The sequence below is a fragment of the Filicampus tigris genome, chromosome 19, assembly GCF_054856515.1.
Source record: "Filicampus tigris isolate MCC_2025a chromosome 19, RoL_Ftig_1.0, whole genome shotgun sequence".
Lineage (NCBI taxonomy): Eukaryota > Metazoa > Chordata > Actinopteri > Syngnathiformes > Syngnathidae > Filicampus > Filicampus tigris.
The window spans coordinates 8,553,001-8,566,769 of NC_141235.1; the positions used below are offsets into that span (position 1 = coordinate 8,553,001).

Consider the following 13,769-nt stretch of genomic DNA (forward strand, 5'->3'; position numbering starts at 1 on the left):
GAACTGCAACACATACGACATTCGACTACTCCTGAGCAACAACTGTCAGTTTTGTGTCCTAGCATCGTGATGCTCAAAATAACAGACGTCTGTTTGAGCCGATAATACGCTAATAAGGCTGATGAAAGTAAACAAGCTTTCTTTCATTAAAAATCATATGAGCCCTCCATAAAACATGAGGCACATTGGAGCATTAGTTGATCTTCCAAAAAGAACATCTTGAACGGAATATGTTCCAGGTTATTCGCTGCTTAAATCTTTTTGGATGTTACATCAGTATAGCCATGAAAAAAGGCTCTGAGAGGAAACCATCGACAGCAAGCTGCAAAATAGCCGCCCCCTGAGATGGCTAAAAACGGGTAGATTTTGCTGCTTAACTCATTCCGCAAACACAATATTAACCAGAATGCAGTGTTTAGTCTAGTGAAGGCAAATATTATTGTAATTTTTTGGGGGAGGGTTGACTTCCATGTTAAGAAATGCATTGTTGTTTCTATGAAAAGTTTAATTTGGAAAAAAATGGTCTGCGTAATAAAATCTAGTTTTGCGATAAGGGAATGCTTAAAGACATATAGTCAGCGTAAGTTTGGAGGAACAAGCTGAAAGTCACAACAATATATTGCTCTCTTTAAGTTCTCACCTACCTCTTGCACTTCCTATAAAGCCTCCACTTCCATTCCAAGCGGCTCCCACATCACTTCAACGTCCCCATGACGAGTGTTTCTGACGTGAACTCGAACTGGTTGCTGGAGGACGCGGCCTTGCCCCACGAATACAAGCTGGGCGGCCGCTGCTTAAACGATGACGTGTACCTGTAGAAGCTCCTGTTTTGATTTGTTGTTGTTTTTAAATTATGAAACAACAACAGGGTGAGACAGACAAAAAACAAACAAATTTGTGAATGTGCACGTGGGTGTATGCATGTACACAGTAATTGTCAGGAAGTGACATACACACAAACCTAAAGATCTTTTTAAAATGAACTAATAGCCTGTCTGACAATAATACAGAAAGAAATAATGAATCCTTAATATTTCAGGGGAAAAAAACAGCCAAAGATTTTTTGATGCATAGACTCCAACGAGTCCGTTATGCTTCAGCCATGTAGACCGTGCACCGAATTTTAAATTGAATGAGAGGAGCCACTTCGATTGGCTGGTAATCAAGTCGGCTGTGCTCATTCCCACAACGGCGCAAACGGCCATTTCTACTACTACTATGAAAATACCGAAAGACAGAATACTCCACCCTTGCACACAGTTAGACCTCACTTTATGCTTGACTTGTGCTGGGCCCAAATGTCATTGAAGAGTTTGACCAGTTGACCAGTATGTACCGGGGTTATAATAGTTTTGGATTTTTCATAATAGTTCATTTTGGCTTTGTTTTTTTTTAATTCAGTTAGTTTTTAGAGTGTGTTTGTTAGCATCCATTTATTTTGAAAATGATTAATTTTAGTTTAGTTTTTAGTTTCAGTATTAGTTAATTTTTATGGAGTATTTGTCAAGCGCAAGATCGAAAAAAAGGTCACATTATTCATTGTGTTATAAAGTCAAGACAACTACAATTCCTAAATGACTTTTTGACTTTTCCTTTTTCCGTGTGGTTGTACAGCAGTACAGTAAACAAACACATTTCAAAATCAACTCGGAAAGCTTTGGAATGCGAATAAGTGCTCGAGAAGCTTGCCATACATACTTGTGTCTGTTCTTCAGGTACTCCCTATAGTTCTTGGTGAGGAGCGTGTAGAGGAAAGGGTTAATGCAGCTGTTGCTGTAGGTGAGGCTGGCCACCAGGTAGTTGATGCAGGTATGCGTCCTCGAGGCCAGGCTCAGCGGCTTGCTGTGATACAGCGGCAGCAGCTGCCAGATCCAAAAGGGCAGAAAACAGGCCCAGAACACCAACACGATGGTGAAGATCATGAGCAGAACCTTTTGTTTCGGCGAGCGCTTCCTGCCTTTGCTGATCACCGAATTGCGCTGGGACTCCAGGTATGTGCGCGCCAGCTTGACGTACAGGTAACCGATGATGAGACCCGGCGCCATGATGCTGGTGCCGAACAGTACCGTCACGTAGACTTTGTAGGCGAGGGGCGCCCATGTGGGCGCGCACATCCTCTTCACGCCCCCGTCCGGCGATTCGGCGCTGGTCTGGGCCACCATGACCGTCATGGGCACGGTGAGGAGCAAGGAGAGGAGCCACACGCCCCACGCCAGAGCCTTGCGGTAACTCTTGGAGCGGCGCACCGTGTCTAGCGGCTTGGTGACGGCCAGGTAGCGCTCGGAGCACATGACGGTCAGCGTGAAGATGCTAGCGTGCATGGTGAGCAGGTCGAGGCTGAGCAGGACGCGGCACCCCACGTCGCCGAAGTACCAGTCCTTCAGGAAGTAGGTGGACACCACGAACGGGATGGTGGACAGGTAGAGCAAGTCGGCCAGAGCCAAGTTGATGATTGAGATGTACATGGACGTTGCGAAGCGGATGGAGTGACACATCACGACCAGCGTGTACACGTTGCCGGACACCCCGACGATGTACACGACGGACAGAAGGGTCCCAAAAGTAGAGGTGATGACGAGTTCCTCGTCGGCTGTGTTGAAAAAAGACTTGTTAGTCATCCTCTTCTTTCCCCCTTTTGCTTTTCCTTCTCATAAATGAATGTCCCCGTTCCCTTCTCGTCGCCGGAGAAGTTTGAGGAAAGATGCGCCCGTTCACACGAGCGTTCTCTTCCGCCGCTCATCAGCCTGCGAGATCGCAGCAGCTTGCACACTGCAGTTTTGCTCTTGACGTCATCACCGTAACACTCGTAACGAAGATCTGGAAACAATTCCACACTCGTTGGCCACAACATGGTACACATGCACAATCTAATAGGATCCAGCACAAAAGTTGCTCTAAACCGTTTAACCGTGAGAGGTTATACTCACAATAAAATAGATTTTCCCCTATAAGGGATTACAATAACATGAAAAAATAGATTCTTAATTTAAATCTCTGCTTTAGTGTTCATTCAACAATACTTTATTTAATTATTGTGGTTTTCTGTTACAAACACACAATATGCATCATTAGATATTTTTAACAACCTATTTAATTTGAAACCAGAAGTTATGGAAAATGCAATATTTAAGCGTAGGCACAGCTATTGTTCAATTTATAAGAAATAATAATAAGGTTAAAAATACATTTTCACATTTGGAATGGTTCGATTCAGTGGATTCCGGTACTCAACGGTACCGATTGATCTTTGTGCTGTTATTTGTGGTAATAAATATTCATATTTATTTCAAAATAAAATATAAAGCAGTTTGAATATCCATACACAATAAAACAACAATGAATGGCTATCATAAAAAACAATTATGTAAAATGTACATGAAATATACATTTCAAAACCAGAAGTAGTACTATTAGGATTTCCCATAGTGCATGTAGCATAAAAACAATAATCTTATTTTACATTTAGCTTGATTGGTTTAAATGAAAATAAAGATGTAGGTATTTCCATGTATATTTCAAAATGTCTTTCAACTCAGCTATCACTGAGTACATGACATGCCACAAGACAGGAGAAAAAAGTCACTAACTACTATAACTACTGAAAATTATTCCTTATTATATTTTATCTACCCATGCATTATTGTTTATCGGTTTCCTGCCAGCCATAAATAATGAATATTTTCCATATAGGACACAAGTGCATAAACCATTCATTTCAAGTTGTTTATGTATTGCTTTAGCTGTTTTTCTTTTTTCCTTTTTTTTTTTTTTTAGGGCGAGACCAAAAGGAAGCTAAGGAGCCATTTTTACAGTTTTCAGATACATATAATCTTCCGTTGACGCCACTTCCATCTACTCACATCCGCTTCATCTTTCTTGTATGCCCAGGATACTGGGTATGTATCTTTGTATGCTAAATGATATGCATAAACATCTGCAATCCCTAATCCACACTTCTTCCTACAGGGAGATACATTCTTTTCACTCATTCTATTTTTTATTTTATTTTATTTTTTTACTTTAAGAACTTTAATCCATTTCTGAGGCATTTTCAAAGGGATACCAGAAAAAAGAAAAGCTAATCTTGGGAGAATGTTCATTTTGAGCACCTGTGCCCTCCCCCGCAGGGGTAATGGTAAATTTGACATTCTATTTAAATCATTCTGCACAGTCTTGAATAATTTGGTGCTATTCAAATGCAAAGCTCTGTCACTTGGAAATGTGACATTAATACCAACACATGGCATACCGACTGACTTTTATACAATGGTAGTCGAGCTCAAACGACTATGTAAGACTATTTAAAGAGATAGCTTCATTCAAGGACCAGTTGATCTTGTACCCAGAAAGCCTGCCAAAGAATATGTCAATATGGTTAAACATCGTAATACCTTTTAAATTCAATTTTCCCAATGGCACAAGCAAGGGGCTCAAGTGCTCAAGTGAAGATGGCTGGAGAGGGTGGGCAACCCTTTTGGGAGAGATTAATTCATTGGGTTTGACACAGGCAATGGGATTATGATAGCCTTAATCCATCTCAAAATATGACCTGTAATATTTTTTTCACAGTGTTGAAAATGTCACAGTATGCGTGCCTTTTAATATTTAAAAACACATTACCGTATAAAAACTGAAATTATACTCACCAACCTAACAAGCATAGCCATGCACAATTCTGAACATTTTCAAACATCAGAACTCTAAATCCGTGCTCTTCTTAATTTATATTTGATGACACTGATGTCAGAAAAGGCTGACTCACACCGATATGTCGACCAGTCTTATTTTTATGGTCCTGCAATAATGATTCCGCCTCCGCGGTCATAGTTCTTTAATGATCTGTGAAGGGCGTTGTGTGTTTTACGGAGGCACAAACTTTTTCTTGCTGAAGTCCTGGGAGAAGTTACTAAGGATTTTTTATTTCCCTTGCACAAAATACATTTATAAGGAACTCCATTTGTGGTTGATGTAAAGTTGTCCAGGGCGATCACAGATCATCGCTGACGTGGGCACTTGGAGATCACCTTCCACAACCCTTGTGCTTGAAAGCATTACATTGTCAGAGTGGTCATAGCATTCTGGCTGGTCAGCGTGTTATTCCTATTCTATTTCCAATGAGCCCCATCTGCCCTCTGATTGGCTGTTGACTGATCCAGGGTGTTCCCTGCCTCTTGGCCAAAGTCAGCCGCGATAGGCTCCATCTTATCCTCGACCCTAATGAGGACAAATGATGTACTAGAAAATAGATGGATGGATAGAAGTAACCTAAATTCCCAACAGCGGCCCTGATGCAATAGCCTAATTAATTACAGTGTCAACTAGAGGCATGCGGCACAGATGTCACATCGACACGCTCACCCCAGTTTTGTATTATAGGGAAGGGAATTAAAAATATTTCTGATGAATGACAGCAGCCAATTATGGAAATATAATTAGCTGTTGTTGGTTTGAAGGCACAACTGACCTTGCCACCGCTTCATGTTGAAAGTATTGCTTACCGATTTGGAGTGCTGTTCTTTCATACAATACAATACCGGCCCTATACTATCATACATTTCTTGTTGGAGATTGTTTTTGCCCGAGGTAAGCAATTACCACTTTAATAGTTCCAGATAAAATATTCCTTTGTGCAATTCTATCGGAACCTTTTAAATATTACTTTGTCAGCTTCTTGACAGATCAAAATCTTAACACAAAGCATTGGTTTGAAAGTCGGAGTTTGTCTCTCACTCATTAACATTTACAGCGACAATAATTGCTGAGTCAAGTCAATTGATATTGCTTAATGTATTTTTTTCTTATGTGAGAGTGCCTCTGTGTGCTTGCAGTTAACGTTAGAATAGCTCATAGCAGATGCATAAAAAAGACAAACACTAAAACTGGACTCCCTGTGGGGCGTTTGCATGCTCTCCTATGCTTGTGCGGGGTTTCTCCAAGTACTTTGGCTTCCTTCCATATCCCCAAAATATTCAATTAGATGAGTTAAAGGGGAAGTCAACACCAAGATTTTCTTTACAATATGTTCTATGCAGCCCCACTAGTCTAAACCTGATATTCGGATTAATATTGTGTTTGTGGGATATGAATTAAGCAGCAAAATCTACCTGTTTTTATCCATCTCAGTGAATTTTGCATCTTAACTCATATTCCACCAATGCAATTGTAAGAATGCTATATTTAGACGAGTGACAGGCGCATACAACATCCATCCATCCATTATCTATACCGCTTATCCTCACAAGTGTCGCGGGCGTGCTGGAGCCTATCCCAGCTGTCTTCGGGCAGTAGGCGGGGGGCACCCTGAATTGGTTGCCAGCCAATCGCAGGGCACACAGAGACAAACAATCACCCACACTCACAATCACACCCAGGGGCAATTTAGAGTGTCCAATCAACTTACCATGCATGTTTTTGGGATGTGGGAGGAAACCGGAGTACCCGGAGAAAACCCACGCAGGCACGGGGAGAACATGCAAACTCCACACAGGGAGGCCGGAGCCGGGATCAAACCCACGACCTCTGAACTGTGAGGCGGACGTGCTAACCAGTCGACCACCGTGCCGCCGCGCATACAACATATTGTTAAAAAAAAAAAAAAAAAAAAAAAAAAAAAAATGGAGGGTTGCCTTCCACTTTAAATATTAAATTGCCCATAGGTGTGAATGTAAGTGTGACTGATCGCTTGTCTATATGTACCCTGCAATTGACTCGTCCAGTTTGTACCCTAACACAAATGCTATAGAACGCGGATATGAAACAGGGGCAGGCTATTAAATTGCATGAGTTTACGGAGGCAAAGGCCCAAACTCACAAGCGATACAGAAAATGAATGGACGGCCAAAGTGTTTAGGTCTCCGTTGTGCAGTTTAAAAAGTCTCAAGTGTCAGTTGAAAGCAGGAGGCGATTCATTTTGACACAAATAGTCTAAACGTCATTGTCAAAGTAACTTGAGATGTTATTACCACTGAGGGCTATGGGAATACATGGATCAATAGAGCAATAACTCTGTGTCAGCTGGCTTACAACGCAGAAAAGAACCCCTCGTTTTATTAGTTTTCTCATTTACAGGAAAGTAATAGTTTGTCTTGGTGTGCTATTTCAGTTTCTGTTATTTTAGCAAGGGACTGAAGACCAAGCCTTTCTCGCAGCAGTCTTGTGAATGCACCAACATCAACAGCTGGAGAGATTTCTTGTGTTTAAACAGTAAAGAATGACGAATGAGAGTTGTTTTTACCGGCATATCGCAATGAAAACATGATGTAATTGCCATCATGGTCAAATATAGAGCAGCGGTCGAAGAAGCTAGGCTAGCCGATCAATGCTGCTCAAATTGGTCTAGATTTTTGGTACCTGTGGTTGATGTGAACAGAAAGGCATGAAAATAGCAGCAGTCATGTAATGAATGCGATCTGTCAGCTTGCAGGTGTGGAATAATTCATGCACCCATGGGTACTTGATTAGCGACACCAGCACAATCTATCATTTTATGATTTAGTCAGTCAATTAGCTATGTAGCTGTGTATTCTCGTGGGGGAGAGTGAATAGTATAGAAAACACGGCAAACTAGTACCGACGAGACAAAAGTTAATCGTTTGATACACCTACAGTGTTGATTCCTAAAGTATTTTTAGGATGATGTGTTCCTGCATCTTTGCGGTGTCTTCTAGGCTGTTTATTGTGATTGCTGAGCGCTGTGAAATAATGCACCCTTTCAAGTGGGTTTGTGTGAAGCATTTCCCCGTGTGTGCATGTGTACGTCTTTGCCTTCTGGCGAGGCTGTTGTACAAGAGGACGCCATCTGGCTGCGGAGCAAGTAAACAAAGCAGTGAGGAGCAGTTTGACCTCAAAGAAAAGAAAGAAAAAAAAAAAAAAATACCGTACAACATACTTTTTGCATTTTGTTTGTATTGTATGGAGGGGGAGAATTGCTTGGTGTCCTCTCCTTGAGCCTCCGCAGAGAGAGGCGCAAATGCAGAGCAGGGTTAGAGGGTGATTTTATGGCACAGGTCGAGTGTAACTAAAGTGATTTCTGCAGCGTAAATTTTATAGACACAAAGAGCTGAACCAAACCCTGCTCATCCGTCTTTATTTGTGCAACGGAATACCAAAGAGGGCTTTAAACCTGCTAAGAACAGCCTTAGATCACTAAGCCTGCTTATCCATAATTGACGCTGTAAACAATGAGATTAAAAAAAATAAAAAAAATCCTTTCAATTGAGCTACTCTTGCATTTGCACCGGTATGGATGAAATAATCATAATGGTGCTCCCATTCATTTGTGCTTCAAACTAGATTTCATTTTCAGTTACTTTCATTCGAAACTTGAGCAAAACTCTTATGAATGTTGTCCTTACTCTACTCAGTCTTTTCTCCCCTTTATATTGGCTTGCTGTAAGCGAAATATTGAGTGCCCGAAAGGTATTTCCAAGTTCAGCCTGCCTTGAAGCCGTTTTTCATTATGCCTTGCGACCAAACACGCTTCATCATTTCCAGAGGCCAATCTGAGGATAAAAAAATGGCGAAATGTAGTCTAACTCAGTGCATGAGTGGAGTTTTCGTTCTTTTTAGTATTGTCCTAGACTCGCATAGGTGGAAGAGCCACATCCTCATAGGTCTGCCTTCTATTTTAACACAATTCAGAAAAATGCCCCGATCAGATTTTCAAAGAAATCCCAAATGTCCGTTTTTTAAAAAAAAATTTAATTTCCAATTTACCGCATATTACTTAGATAAGAGACGAAATTATCATGACTTCTCATCATTGGCCAACTGGTGAACATTGATCAACAGTGTATTGTATTGATTTGACTTGGCTGACTCATGGGCTTTATGGGCTCCTTGATTGCAGATTAGTCCTTGTCAAAGATGTCAACAGTCATTTCGTGAAGCCCAAATCAGGCTTCAACCCATTACTGAACCCAATCACATTACCCCGACTGAACCAATAAGGACAATTAAGATGTAACGGTTGGGGATGTGGGTGTGTTGGGTTGCAAGGGTCTTATTGGTCTTCGAGTAAATTAACCTGCCAGATTTAAAACTGCTAAACAGCTTTAGTGGAGCGATATTTACTCACGGGGAGACTAAACAATTTCTCAAAGGGCACAACAAAGGCTTTGTCATGAATTTGTATAACATTTATAAAGAAATCCATATTAAATAAAAATAGTAAAAGAAAAAAAAAAATAAAGGCAGTGAACTAATGAGACAGAATCAAGGATGCTGTGCAGCAGAACCAATAAATATTTTGGATTTTAAAAGGGTTCCATGAAAGTTGAAACATATCTGATTATAATTTGAAAATAAAAGTCAAAGGTCAAGGTCATGTTATGTATCTAGTGCTTAAAAACATGTATTAGTTTAGTGGGAGTTAATGTTCCTCAATCCTTTTGGCCAATGGAATTGTTTAACAATAGAAACAAAAAAACAAATGATTAAAAAATATACGGTACAATTCCCCATTACAATGTTGAATGTAATAATTAGTGGGAGTCCCGCACGTTTCTCTTCAATATTAGAACGATGGTCGCTATAATTTTTTTTTTATTTTAGAATGTCGTAAGCTATTTCTGCTTCATGTACCCCCACAGAAAAAAAATCATTTAATGCAGGAAAACAGTGATCAACCCTCACCAATATTTATGCGAACATGCTCACTTTATATTCCCAAAATATTAAAACGATTGCGCCACTATTTTGGATTTTATAGACGTCGTTAAGCCGTTGCCAATGGGAGCCATCCAGCACCTGTTTACTTGAATGAAGTCTCCAGCCTATGAAGAGGCAACAGCTTAATGGCATCTATAAAATCCAAAATATATTTTGGTGAGGATCGATCACAGTTTTCATACAAAAAGTGACATTTTTGTCTAGGAGGCATTTTGAAGAGCCAACGGCTTTTCGATGTCCATAAAATCATCAATGTGACCATCTTTCGAATGTTTCCAGAGTATGAAGTGGGCATGAGTAGATATATAACATACATTTTGGTGAAACTCAATCATGTTTTTTCAGACAGACAGACTTATTTTCAACTTTCTTTGCTAATGCAGGATGTCATTATCGCACAGGACCGTCATTTGCACTTCTCTCATAGGCATACCGGTAGGTATACTTGAAGTAGGTATGTGTTCATTACTATTTGATTGATTCAGTCAGTCTGCATAAATGTCACAATGATCAATGACTAGAAGGTGCCAATAAGGACAATTAGGGTGTGAGATCCATCTTCTCTCCTGAAGCAAATTAACCTGTCAAATGTAATACTGTTAAAGGGTTGTGGCATTGCCAAGTCGAGCAAGTCCAAAAAAAACAACTTCCTTCCAATGTCTCCAAAAGACAGAGGAAGCTTAAAGCGGAAGTCAACGCAAACATATTTTTTTTCAAGAATATGTTCTATGCAAGCCCACTAGTTGAAACGGGGCATTCTGATAAATATTGCGTTTGTGGAATAAGTGTTAATGCACTCGTTTATAGCCATCTCCGGGGGCGGCCATTTTGTCACTTCTGTCGTTGTTCTGCTCTTGGGTCCACAATTCAGCATATTTGCTTCATTACAGATACAGTAACGAGACACATTGAACTGTATCTTTTCCCAAACGGAACATATTATGTAAGGGACAGGAAGTGTTACTACTACGCTCTAGATACACACAACTCTGTAAAGAAATGTAATGAAGCTTAGGCTACTGATACGATTTTGACTGTATGTAAAAAATGTGAAATAATGAAAAAAATAGTGTGGTGCAAACACACATTTCAGTGGAATTTAAACTGTCTCCCCTGGTGTCTTCAGATTAAGTAGATGTCACTGATATTTTTATAGCATAATAATTCACATTGTCACTGTTGCACTTTAATGCGTTGTTCATTCTCTAAAAAGACTATGTTTGATGTTGCACTCTCACGTTGAGCTCTTATGAATTTTTAAATCAATTTTCTAGTCTGCTTGTTTTCAACAAGTCCTGGACTACTACTAAAGTTTGGCTCAATCCACCTATCGTGTTCATTTTTTTTGACGCACAGATCAGAACACTAATTACCGCGAGTACATTGAGCCTCTGTGGATTTGTGGTTTGTGATCCGTGACCATGGCTATCATGAGAAAAACGTACATCGCTGCACTGGTGCACGGGGATCATACTTGAGGGATGCGCTAATAATGTTTGAGCTCAGCAATTCCCCGGTCACCCTGATCAAAAGCAGCGACCATGTGAGCTCCGATGCCCCACACCATTTAGTTTTTAATGAGTTTCACAGTTACATCGGCATCAATACCACCAGTCTGTTTCGTAAACAGCATGCCGTTTGGTGTAATAAATACTTCAAAGGCCTGACTCATGGAGAAAATTAAAGGCCTTTTATATATAAAAGAGGCCAATTGGTTCCACCTGTTCATTTTTTTTCTTATTTGTTGGAGTCTTCTTTAGGACAAAACAAGCCCAATCTTTCCTACAACAGCAATATATGCAGCTGCTGAGAATTTTATAGAGCAGGGACACTGAGTCCTGGAACATTTCTGCAAAGTACAGAATTCTATTGTTTAGTTTCCAATGCAGTATGTTGTAGCAATGTCAATATGTTGTCACACATTGACTGATAATAATCAAACGTATTAAGTATCGTATATTTTGGTGGATAAGTTGCACGTTTTTTTTTTCATAGTTTGTCTGGTCCTGTGACTTATACTCAGGTGCGGCTGGTATGTATTAAAATGAGATCTTAGGCTAACACCCCAAATTCCTGTTTCAAAGGTGAAATTGTGGTCAGGCACGGCTTCAGGATTTTTCTATTTCCCAGGTCTAAAGGGGGGCTTGACGATACATATGAGGGGGCTGAGAAAATTATTTATAAATATATTTTTGGATATCAAACAAAGTGCTGTAGGATCTTAACCGGGGTTACACAGATCCCTTGACAGGGCTGCAAGAACCCCGCAGCTAGCCCCGGTGTAGTGCCGCCGATAGTAGCGATACGTCACGTTAGTTGCCATGACTACTACTTCTTCCTCCATTTCTTCTTCATTCCTTCTTTTAGTGGTTGGCAAATAATTTGGGTGCATTACCACCACTTTCTTTAGCATGTGAAATCTGTCACCAGGTGACTCTGTCCTAATCCTGACACCAGATTGAAGGCTCAACTGGTTAACCGGTTCATCTGTATTCCTAGATTCCAAGCCTGAGGCCATAATTGACCGGCAATGATTAACCCCAACCAAACACAGGTGTGCAGCCTGGGCTGAAGGCCGTGATTGGAGGACGGGTGATAGGAGTTTACAGCACCAAAAGACGTAATAACCGACCAGGGTTCTACCTTTGGCTACAATGCAATGTGGGATTCAAGTTAAGGTAAGCAATTTTAAACTCAAAAGAAAAACGTTTCCATAGTTAGAAGTGGAACTTTTGACTCCAATTGGTACTCGTTTGCTGCCGTTTACACGATTAGGGAATGGGGATTTTGCGTGCCAGTCCTATGTTGTTCTCTGTCTTTCTTTTTGTGAATGGTGTTTGTATGCGTCCTGCAGGCGGTCACAAAGTTGCTCCGAAAAACTGATTTGTGATCTGAATCAAATGCACGCAATTCTAAGAGAATACAATTTGCCAATTAGTAAGCCCTTAACCTGTTGTTCTTTTTAACCGGTTCTTCTCACTTATCCCACCAGCATCACAGTGATCAATAGCAAGCTCTAGAATATTGGCAGGATCAAGCAGCAATGCCAATGAGACGTGAGGGATTTTACGGCTCTTCTGTGTTCGGCAATTGCCTGTTGGTCATCACTTTGTAGCCAGAGCGACATAACCGGTTTATGGACTGTGCGAGGATTTTATCGCTTCAAATCTAATTATTGGTCTACTCTTCCATTAGTGTAATCATTAGAGCGTCAACAATGGCAATGAAGCGCTCTGATAATCAGCAAGAGCACAAAGAGGAACAAGTCTTCTCAACTCTTAAATTGCACGGTTTGGATATCCTCCAATGTGATAAAAATCCGATATGCATCAGGTACTCACCGCGAGTGCAGCGTACAAATTGATTACGCCCTGTCAATATAAACACATTAAAAAATATATCGTCGCTGTCCTGTGAAAAACATTTGTCCATTTTTTTCATTTTTAAAATTTTTACATGGAGTTTCCGCCTTGTGAATATTTTTAAAAAATTAAAAAATGAACGGCCATTTTTTTTTTTTTACCATTTAAGTAAATCTGAATGATTACTATAATTCCACACAAATATTTCATATTGTAGTCTGATAGATAAATCAAAGTGTCTTGTAAAAAAAACAAACACTGGGTTGATCAATGGGAATATTATATCTATATATATATATATATATATATATATATATATATAAATATTATTATGTTACAATAGGTTTGATGAATGTTCCCAGCCATTTTCTACATGAATGTCCGGCCAAACTGTAAAGTCAAGGTAAAGGTCTAAGTCAGTTTGTCACATAGAGGGCACATGGTAAATGGGCTGCAAATATATAAAATATTCTTCCTTCAATGTATTCAAAGCACTTGGCGCACACACTTCACACAATAGAGGACTTGGACATACAGTAAATGCTTCACAAACTCGTAAATCATCCTGACTGTCTATTGATTGTAATTTTTCATAGTATTGCCTCAGCATGCAGTGTCTGCACTCATTTTTTATAAATTTGTTTTCTCTGACAGCATGAATAGCCACACCGTTCGCAAAAAAGCCTTCATTTAATAACCAAAATGTTGGTCCATGTTAAAGATTTGTAATTTTATAAA

General features: G+C 40.0%; 1 protein-coding gene and 1 long non-coding RNA gene across 4 annotated transcripts in view; one reads left to right on the forward strand and one right to left on the reverse strand.

Annotated features, from left to right (window-relative positions):
- Positions 1-13,769, reverse strand: part of LOC147129307 (urotensin-2 receptor) — a 38,318-nt gene that overhangs the window by 1,744 nt on the left and 22,805 nt on the right. For 2 of the 3 annotated variants that reach the window (XM_086017544.1, XM_086017545.1), the window contains exons 3-4: positions 1,699-2,817; positions 645-824 (exon numbers count right to left, since the gene is read on the reverse strand). In XM_086017544.1, the coding sequence (XP_085873670.1) occupies positions 695-824; positions 1,699-2,618 (1,050 nt within the window). In that variant the 5' untranslated portion in view covers positions 2,619-2,817 and the 3' untranslated portion in view covers positions 645-694. Of the gene's footprint in view, positions 1-640; positions 825-1,698; positions 2,818-13,769 lie in introns of all 3 variants that reach the window. The other variant, XM_086017546.1, reaches the window with a different exon arrangement.
- Positions 1,821-13,769, forward strand: part of LOC147129308 (uncharacterized) — a 39,932-nt gene continuing 27,983 nt past the window's right edge. Inside the window, exons 1-4 of the long non-coding RNA XR_015082736.1 lie at positions 1,821-2,568; positions 2,691-2,852; positions 3,775-3,896; positions 12,169-12,347. This is a non-coding gene — a long non-coding RNA (uncharacterized LOC147129308). The remainder of the gene's footprint in view (positions 2,569-2,690; positions 2,853-3,774; positions 3,897-12,168; positions 12,348-13,769) is intronic.